The sequence below is a fragment of the Gavialis gangeticus genome, unplaced genomic scaffold, assembly GCF_001723915.1.
Source record: "Gavialis gangeticus isolate Ggan-Ray unplaced genomic scaffold, GavGan_comp1, whole genome shotgun sequence".
In the NCBI taxonomy this organism is placed as follows: domain Eukaryota; kingdom Metazoa; phylum Chordata; order Crocodylia; family Gavialidae; genus Gavialis; species Gavialis gangeticus.
In genome coordinates this window covers 54,754,507-54,764,341 of record NW_017729030.1, presented here as the reverse complement: position 1 = coordinate 54,764,341, position 9,835 = coordinate 54,754,507, and the positions used below count along the sequence as shown (strand labels likewise).

Sequence of the window (9,835 nt, the reverse complement as noted above, 5' to 3'; positions counted from 1 at the left end):
ATGCCTTTCCCAGACAGCATTCCCTGCCTGCCCACAGCTCCATCCCATCTGTGTGTTCACACACCTTGCCTGCGCAGGTCCCAGCTGGTTTCCTTGAAGACCCCACAATCACGGGGCAGTAATGACATGGAGTTGGAGCCCAAGGCAGAGCCACAATCTACTCCCACATGCCCCTGCCTGTGGAACTGGCGTCCGTCACAGGGACATGCAGGGAGTGGATCTGGCTCTTACTGTTGCCGCCCCACAAACCCAGCCCTGGCCCTGCCCATGCATCCTGCTCTCAGATGCCACTTTCTGTCTGCTGCCCCATCCCAATCACCCAGCTGAGTGCAGAGCAGAGCCACTTAGTTTTGGTGATCTGTTGCATGTGTTTGTGGGGAGGGGAAGGGGTGGTGGGGGTGCTGACCCAGGTCATGACAACTCACCAAAACTCCCTGAGTGGCTGTCAGACCCAAGTAGTTGCCCACCCCTGTCCTAGGAACTGAGTATCCTTTGGCTACAGTGATCTTAAATCCTGATGACCCAGATGTCTAGGGCCCCAGGTATACAAAGCTGGTTGCAGTCTGATATGTATATGAATACAGACATAAGAACAAGATCCAGTTCTACAAGAAACATGTCTATGCACCCATGTGCCTCTTTGCAAATCTTGAAGCAAGTCTGGAGTTGCCAGAAACTAATATTCAGCATTTTACTTACATAACTGCTTTTGGCTGATGAGTTGTGTAATTTGTTACAGAAGCAGTAGATTTTGCATGTAAATTTTGCAGGCTTACTAATGAGAACTCCCAGTGACTAGTCAAATAGACCTCCTCAGATGTGTAAGGGTTGCAAAATGCAACATTTTATTGCTTTTATTGTTTGTGGGTAGGTCATAAGGTAGGCCAAGAGTAGGAATCCTGCCAGTCTAAAGTTCTCCAGGGAGCACCAGAGCGAAGCAGGACATGTGTGATCTGTTCCAGACCTCCTGTGATAGACAGAATCAGTACAAACTACCATAGTAGAAAAAAGCTTGTAGGATGGTATGACCAGTCCTAAAACAACAGATGTGGAGAGGATGCTGTAATTGATGGACCATGAGGGAAGCATGTAGGATCGTGCAACCAAACCCTGGTACGACAGCTATGGAACAGTACTTACGAATGTTGTATTGATAAATATCATTGATCATGAAATTGTAAGATGCAATGATTTGGGCTTGATGTAAGTACCTCTAATGTATAAAAACATTAGAATAGAAATATACTTTGGATGTGAATTTAATCCTGCTCTGTCCCTCCTGTTGGCCAATCTGATCACCTGGTTGATAATATGGATAAAGCCTACACTAAGTTTATACTCACTGAATAGCTCCACTGTACTACAGACTTCAAATTAGCAGTGAGCAAAACTCAAGTGATTTCTTTCAAATAAGGCTCAGGTTTGTTCTTATTCTATTTAGTTTCAATTTTACTCAAAACCCAGCTCTTGTTGTTTTTATATACTAAAGGGAATGTGTCATTTTGGTTTTGCTGAAGTTATTCTGCAAGCCAACCCATTCTGATTTGAAGGGAAAGAGGACATAGGATGCAGTTTTGCCCTGGAAGTTAGACAAAAAACAAAACAAAATGAGTGTAAAATATTTCAAAACAGATAGAGACTTGAGTCTGGCTGTAGAAACCAAAATTGCATTAATAAAAAAAAGGAAAGAGATATACCATATTTTAAATATGTTTAATACACATAAAATATATTAATTTTGTGTTGTTTAAATAACTACTATAGTTTATTGATAATAATAATAATATAAAGGCTTTAAATCTTTCCTTTGCTTATATAGGTTTCTCTTTCTTTTGTTCTTGTGCTGGTAACAAACTGAGTCTTCCTAAATAAAAAAATGACTTTCAGTAAAGATGAAACTAGGCCACACAGAATTCATTAGCAGCTTGTGAAGAGCAGTGCATCTGGATATCTCACCAGTCCCTGAGTAAGTTATTCATGTTCCCCATGGTTGTTTTGGTTCCTCACAGGGAACATCTGAAGTAAAAGCTGTCTTTCTCACTCATAAGGAAGGCATACACATGCATTCGAGACATCAATTTCAGTCTAAAGTAGGGATCCATTTTTTAGGGATCACAAACCTTGGGCTGCCCACCTTCTGTGTAAACAAAAAATAATATTGGGTGCAAAGCAGCCTTTGCCCTTCTAACCACCCACTTTCCAAATGCACTCCAGCAGTTATAGAGGCAAGTATCCTAGTTTACACCTACAATTTCATTAAAGGTACAGAAAAGTTTGTGCACATTTTTTCAGGTACAAATTATGTATGTAAAAAAATGTCCTTTGGAGAGTCAGGCCCATGATCTTTCAACTTTATTTTATTCTTACATGATGCTCTTTCTGGAGATTACAACGGTTTCTCTATCAGAAATTGGGAGTATTCACTCTAACTGAAAACAGTGTTCAGAGAAGACCTGGTCCAAATCCTCCTGAGGTTTCCATTGAGTATTGGATCCAGCCCAGATTGCATTCTTAGCTAAAAAATAGAAGTAACCCAAAAGTGCACAACTTGCAAACTATGTTAATAAGTTGAGGTTATAGATCTGTTTCATTTAACCATCTCTACACATCCTAAGACACCTTTCATAATTTCCTGGCTATGTTACAGACTAGAAATGCCACCATCTTTAAAAAAAAACAATGAAAAATTAGAACTTGCTTCTTTTAGAGACATAATACCTGTTTTGCCCAGGGTCAGGATGTCACAGATAAACTGTGAAAAGTATCTGAAAACACCTCAAAGCATATTTAGAACCTAAGTGCTTTGTTTGTAACTAAGTGCACTGCTGCTTCGGCTGGTGTTGGTCACCAACATCCCTGTGGAGCTGGTTGAAGAGAAGATGAAATTAAACAGAGATGGACAGAAATGGAGGCAAATTGTTTCAAAGAGATTTTGTTCCACAGAGATTCAGCAGTGGCATGTACAGCTTCTCTCATTCCCCATACTGGGCTTTGTGGCCTATCAGAGACAGAAGGAGGAACCACCAGTGTAGTGTCCTTGTGGTTTCTCATATAGAGGTAGCAATGGTGGGTCATGCAGGGGGTTGAAGGTAGGATAGTAAGCTTGGATCCCCGAACACCAACAGTAAACATGATGGCATTCTTTTAAAAAGTATACTGAGATCTTTGCAGGGGTTGGATGCGAAGGTCTCATTTTAGGGGCAAGTTTGTCATCACTAGGGGACTTCCTTTTGAGGTTTACAAGTACTTCTCAGTTGCAGTCTTATGCAACAGATTACCAGTTATTCTCCGCTGGGATAAAGCCACCAATAGAGTGGGAAGCTTCCCACCTATAGCTTCCTTTCTTGCGAGTTAGCTGCCTCAGCAGGAAACTTAGAAGGGCCAATCCTGTCTTTATCTAAAATATAATTCCCAAATTATATCTGGCAAGCATGTCTCCCTTAAAAAATATTCACTTGTTGGCTTGAATACAAAAGGGAAGTTTTCTTTTCTGTAATATAATTAACCTTCTTGTTAGGGTGGGTGTGAGGGTGAGGGTGAGGGTGGGGATGGGGGTGAGTTTCCTCTTCTCCCCCCGCCCACATGCATTGTTATTGCACATTAAGCACCAAACAAAGATACATCCTGTGTTCCTGTCCTTCAAGTATACTGTGCAAGATTAAAGAAGTCAGCTAGGGAGGCAGTAATATGGTTGTAGCATACAACTGTGATAAAGATCTTTTAAAATGAAATTAAAAAATAACTTGTGCTTCACTGAATACACTAAATATGCTTCATAGTAGAATAACAGAAGTTTGCTAGAAACATTGAAATCCTCTTTTACCTTAGCTTGCATTTCCCTTAGACCTGCTTCCTGCAACTTTCCTAGACTCTTAGTAGCCCACATGGCAGCAGGGAAAGCCAGGCTTTCAGTAAATGAAGGGAAGATGCCCTGACATAAATACAGTCTGTCTAGGTCTTGAGCTCTGAAGAGGAAACTTAAGCCTAAGACTGCTTAGCAAATATAGTGGCAGCTAAGACAAGCAGAGGAATTGGGTAGAAGAGCTATGGGTATCCCCAAACCTTTGACAGGCTGCAGAGTAACTCCCTGTTCCTGGGGAAAAAAGAGTAGATATACTTTTAAACTACTAAAAATAAATACAACTTTTTGCTCTTTTAGATTAGTTCGATTGAGTCCATTAGTCTCCTTTTCTGCGTCAGAACCATTCAGAGCTCAGAGATGAGGAAGGTGATCTCACACATTAAAGTAAATATGTGAGGGATTGATTGTCACATCTCCAACAATGAAGCTAGTGCTTGCTTTGGACAGGAACTGACCAAAACTGCGCAAGGATAGATACATTCAATAACACCTCAGAGTTATATACTACTATGACCTGCATACAGCCTGAGAAGTTATATCCACTTTGGGGTTTGTGCTAGATGCCAGTTTTTGAGGTAATCCAGGTTCGGAAGTAAGTCACACGTGTGTAGACCCCAGGCTTATTGGGCTTGGCACATTCCTCTCCCCAACTCACAATTCCCACAAGGTACCACATGGATCTAGAATCTGGAGTAACCAGTGGCCCACCAGAGTCACCCTGCAGAAAACAAATAAACAAAGGCATTTAATTTAGCAGACAGGGAAAGATGATTTTTTTTCTACAGACAATAGGCTATGAAAGATGATGCTGTCCTCCAATGAGATGCAAGGAGCATTATTATAAGGGATACCATCAACTTGGAATTTAGTCAGCTTCTAAAATCTGAGTTAGAAGTCACCTGTATTGCCCACAGAGCACTGCTGCCAATTTCTATGGTTTTACAAATCCCATTACCCATTTTGCTCAACACCAAGGAAACAATCATTATTTTTTGGCTAACGTTCCCCTTTTAAATAATTTTACATATTACTTGTAACTATAGTAGGTGAAACGAATTATTTCAGAGCAGCAGTTTCTAAGTTGATGGCACCTTTTCAGAAGTTAAATGCATTAGCCTCTCCCAAAATTTTTAATTAAGCTATTATGTAAGTAGTATCACAGTGAGATTGATTTTAGAAGATTACTAGATTATAAAAGTGAATTTATAATCCATCTTACTGTGCAGCATCACACAAATAAGTTTATCATTTCATGTGCATCTAGATATATTCTAACTAGCTTTAATGACTGTTTCAGCTATTATTCCTGTGTTGGAGCTGGCTAAGTAGTCTGTAATTCCAAAAAGTTCTAGCAGATATTTAAACCATAGGTACAATGCTTGATATCCTCCAGTCCAGAGTTTAATTTTAATGAATAGTTGCACATTTTTGTGAACAACTCAGCCACTTCATTCTTGAACTCCTTCAGAACTCTTGGTCATACTATGCTGGCTGGTAACTTTTTTCATATTTTATACGTTATTCACATCTTTACTACCTACAAAAAGCAACTTGACTAATACTCAAATTCAAATCCAGTGAAATTATGGTTCAAGTCCATCATATATTCTGTCAAAGTATGGCTCCTTTATACTGCCAAATCTGTATGGAGCACCCTAAACATAACAGCAAAACAGATGCAGTTTAAACCTGCTAAAGGAAAACAATTCAGTAATCAAGAAGTCAGTAGCTATATGAAAGAATTAATGGAGATTGAAGTAATCACAGAAAGACAGTAGGAAGGGACAATAATTGTGGAAACAGATATGGAGTGAGAAACCACAGAGGATCTTATGGAGAACAAATAGGCAGCATGAGGCAATTTTGAACTGCAGGGCTATAATGCCACCTTGTGTCTTTCAAAGTTTGACATGAATCAGAGTGTTATGGGCCAAATTGCATGTAAAATTGTTCTTTGATTTTTACCTCCAATTCCTTCTTGACTCATTTAGAAGGAACAGCACAGAGAAGCATGTACAGTATTAGTTAAGGTTGGGGACTATGGTACTGAATGATAATTAAAATGACTTTCATACTAATTTTCAGGCACACCTACCTGACAGGCATCTACTCCTCCTTCCAAGTATCCTGCACACAACATCCTTGGTGTAATGACACCACTGTACACTTCTTTTCTGTTGCAAATTTGTGGGTCTATGAGTTTTATTGTTGCTTCCTGAAGACCATTAGGGCTTGGGCCTAAAGGGAAAATATATTTTGGTGTTTAAAAACTTAAATCATTTGCATTATCTAAGATGTGGAAGGAACAGTTAGGAAACATCTCATTTTCTCTAGTGAGAGAGTCCATTTTGGTTGAGATAAAAAAGGTGTTCAGCCTGGTACCACATTCCCTAGACTGAGGAAATATGCAGAGTTGTTGCACATATATTATATATTTAATACCATAGTGTGATGCCCTCTGTTGGTGTTATGAGTATTCACCCCGCTCCTTGGGCCAGGCCCTCAACTTTCCTGCCATGTCTTGATGGATCTGATACTGAAAGGAGGGGTTCAGTGGTGTTCCTACCCCAGCCCAGGGATGGTAATACTCACAGGGTCGATGTGGTTCTCCACCTCCTCTACACCCCAGTCCACTCACCAACTACAAAGGCGGTTGCTCCACCGCACCAACTCGTGGCTCTGTGCCCTTATGGCCTCTCAGTGGGCCACTGCTCCATCAATCACCACGTGTGCTGCAGGCTTATGGGGGCTGCCTGCCACTCACCCCTAAGCCTTAGCCCGGTCTTTGGCCCTGTGCCAGACCTGGGCCTACTGGGCCCTCCGTGGGCTCAAAGATGTCTGTGCCCTTCCAGGGCCACTGGGCAGTGCCCAACTCCCACACCCCTTACTGGGGAGCTCTGCATCGGGGAGTCATGGCTGGCCCTCTCACAGTGTCCGTGCTCACTCCTGGCAGGGCTGTGTCACCGGGGAAGGGAGGAACCCACTCTGCCAGGTTGTAGCCCAGCAAGCTCAGTGCCATGCCTCCTCCCTCCCTCTCCTCACCCAGCTTCTGCCAGGGTTTTTAAACCTCCCACAGCGGCATTCACAGCTGACGTCATCAGCCAGTTGCTGCCTAGTTTGAGAGCTGCCTGAAAAGCCGGCGCAGCACCAGCTCCCGCAGCTTTAGTCTGGTCTCTGCCTCCTTCCCAGGTAAGGCTCCCTATGGTGCTGGGGTCCCTGGGTCCCCCTTTGGGAGCATTGGGGCCAAACCCCGGTGCTTCTGGTCCTGGAGAATAACCCCAGCTGCCACACATAGGAAGGGCTTGTAAAATTGCATCATAAAGAACTGCATGTCACTAGTTATAAAGGCACATACTCATAACTCTGGAGATGCATCACTAAAATAGACTGTGTGTCAGGCTCTCTCCCTTAAGTACAATAGTGAACATAGGAAATTCAATTTTGAGCAGGTGACCTGGATTCCAGACTAGTTCGATTGCTAGTTCAATTCCTAGCTTTATCTAATTGTGTAACAATGGAAAGCCACCTGTCTGCAACTCAATTTGTGGCTTTGCTAAATGGGTATAGCACATCTCTCTTAAAGGGACTGACAAATCTGAGTCAAGGCTGGCATCCTGTTGTGCCAGTCACTGTACAAATACAGATGCATTGCTGGCATCAAAGAGCTTAAGATCTAAGGGTATCTATACATGTGCCCAACGCCTGCTCCAGTGCATTCTAATTAGGACGCATTGGAGAAGACTCAATTAATTGAGTCTGCTGGAGTGTTCAAATTAGAATGCTCCAGCAACCTCAGTGTCAGATGTATTCAGTGTTCCCGTGTTTCAAAATGGCAGTGGGGGCACTTTAACTAAAGCTCATTGAATGAGCTTCAGTTAAAGCACCTTTGTTGCCATTTTGAAGTGCTAAATATGCAAGACACTGCAGGCATTTTAATTACAGCAGCTCCCAAGAGCTGCTCTAATTAAAACACCCTCCTACCTGGACCACATGTAAAGATGCCTTAAAACATAAGGGACATAAACAAAATGTTGGAGTTTTCCTTTTTTTTGTTTCTTTCGAGGTTTACATCAGAGAGCAGGGAAACGTGGAATGTATTTTTTATAATTACACACACTTTTTAATTATTTACATGGCTTTAGCTTTGTTTCCTAAATGAGATGTTTCCTCACAGATTTCTCAATGACAATACAGCTAGAACTACTTCAGTGGGTGACAAGACTCATTATTAATGTAAAGTATAAGATGTTGTCTTCTGTAGGCACTCACCGTCATTACTAAGTGCTCCCCATCCTGTGACAACTGCGTAAGTGTTATATGGAAAAACCTGGTATGGGTCCGGCAGGCAAACATGATGTACAATGCTTGTAAACTCAACCTGTTTAGAGAGTTTCAGAAGGGCAATATCATAGTCGACTCCTGGATAACGGTACTTTTCATGAATAATTATCTTCTTGATGAATCGTTTTAAGCTTGGTGGTCTTAAAAGAGGTCCAAAGGTAGCTGTCCATTTGTGTGGGTATTTTACACTGGAAGAAATTAAAATACTGTAAATATTTCACTTATGGAAAGAAAAGATCTTGAACTTGGTCAAGTATACCTACTCTAAAATCCCACAAGATTCTTGGGAGATTTGGGGTGAATGGAGAATCAGGCTGGTGACACCCCAGATGAATTACTGATCCTGCCACCTAAGGACTATGGAGAGTCAGGGGGCCAATATACAAAGCAAATACCGCCCACTATAGCAGTTCACTGAGAGGAGCCATGCCAAACTTGGCCATTTGCTGACTCTTAACCCCTTCTACTGTGACATTGCCAATCCCTCTCCAAAGGTATTGGTTTTCAAATATCTCATTATTCATCCCAACCAGGAATGAATTCTGACCTTTTCAGGGAAAAATTCACCCAACTGTCCAGGGGCAGGATGGGATGAGGTACTCTGTCAGCTCAAAAACTGTCAGAGTCTGGTCCACAAGGTTCTTTAAGCACCTACCTTGCCATTGATTCGTTAAGGAGTTAAGTACTTAGAAAGGAGTTAGGCATCAATTCCTTTGTGGATCTGGGCCAAGCTGTGATAGCCAGGCTCTGCCTAATCTTAAGTAAAACACAGTCAGGACACTATTGCAGTTGCAATATGGACTATGGGCAGTTGCAGTGCTTGGGGATTCCCTAGAACATCTTTTAGGGCCGTTTTTCAAAGTAGCTATTTTCTCAGGCTCCAGCTGAATTTTTAAAAGCTCTTTGCCTTGAGATGTTGAGGGAGACTTGGCATTAGCTCAGAATGCAACACAATTTGATGCATGGGTCAGTACCCACCAGACCTTCTTGCCAACTCTCTCTGAGCACAGGGACTTACTCTTTAAAGCAATGAGCTGCAGACAAGAGCCATATGTTACTAATCAGTGTTGCACCACAGCGGTGGATGTTATTCAGCTGTAAGCTAGCTTGCCATGGCCAGTCCCCAGCATCTGCAGCGGCAATTCCATTGACTATTCTTGCTGACATTGACTTCACTGTTCTATTCTGTCGTATCCCACAAACTGTTGGAAAGGAGAAAAAGAACATCATTTGCTACATGGTTTTGTAAGAGAGCCTATTGACTCCTAGGTGGCACATATGCAAAATAAATTGTTACATCACACAATCCCTCCACCAACCCCAAAATTCAGGCTCTCCCACATGCATCTCATCAGCTAAAAGCCTGAATGAATAGTTCAGCCTTATGGAGATTCATGAAGCTCAACAAACAAAGGATAATCAAAGTAACATACATATTTTTGAGGAAAGAAGACAGATTCCTTGCTGAGAGGAGAGGAATACGAGTATTAGTCTTTCTGGACTTCAGCAAGGCCTTTGACACCGTCTCTCACCCCATCCTAGTTAAAAAACTAGGTGACTGTGGCATCGATGCCTACACAGTCAGATGGATTGCAGATTGGCTGAGGGGTCGCACTCAGAGGGTGGTGGTGG

The 9,835-nt window shown here is 42.0% G+C and overlaps 1 protein-coding gene and 1 long non-coding RNA gene across 2 annotated transcripts in view; one reads left to right on the top strand and one right to left on the bottom strand.

Annotated features, from left to right (window-relative positions):
- Positions 1-9,835, top strand: part of LOC109301242 — an 80,477-nt gene that overhangs the window by 24,591 nt on the left and 46,051 nt on the right. The window lies entirely within an intron of this gene.
- Positions 1,747-9,612, bottom strand: LOC109301241 (transmembrane protease serine 11E-like). Its single transcript, XM_019522265.1, has 4 exons — positions 9,222-9,612; positions 8,132-8,391; positions 5,958-6,100; positions 1,747-4,580 (listed from the first exon to the last, which is right to left on the bottom strand). The coding sequence occupies exons 1-4, from the start codon at positions 9,431-9,433 to the stop codon at positions 4,419-4,421; spliced, it is 777 nt and encodes a 258-aa protein (XP_019377810.1). The 5' UTR covers positions 9,434-9,612; the 3' UTR covers positions 1,747-4,418.

Coding starts and splice junctions, on each gene's coding strand:
- LOC109301241 (XM_019522265.1), bottom strand. CDS start 9,433: ATGATGTTCTTTTTCTCCTTTCCAACAGTTTGTGGGATACGACAGAAT. Junction 8,392..9,221: donor GCAGCTCATTGCTTTAAAGA/GTAAGTCCCTGT, acceptor AATTTCTTCCAG/TGTAAAATACCCACACAAAT. Junction 4,581..5,957: donor GAGGAGTAGATGCCTGTCAG/GTAGGTGTGCCT, acceptor TGTTTTCTGCAG/GGTGACTCTGGTGGGCCACT.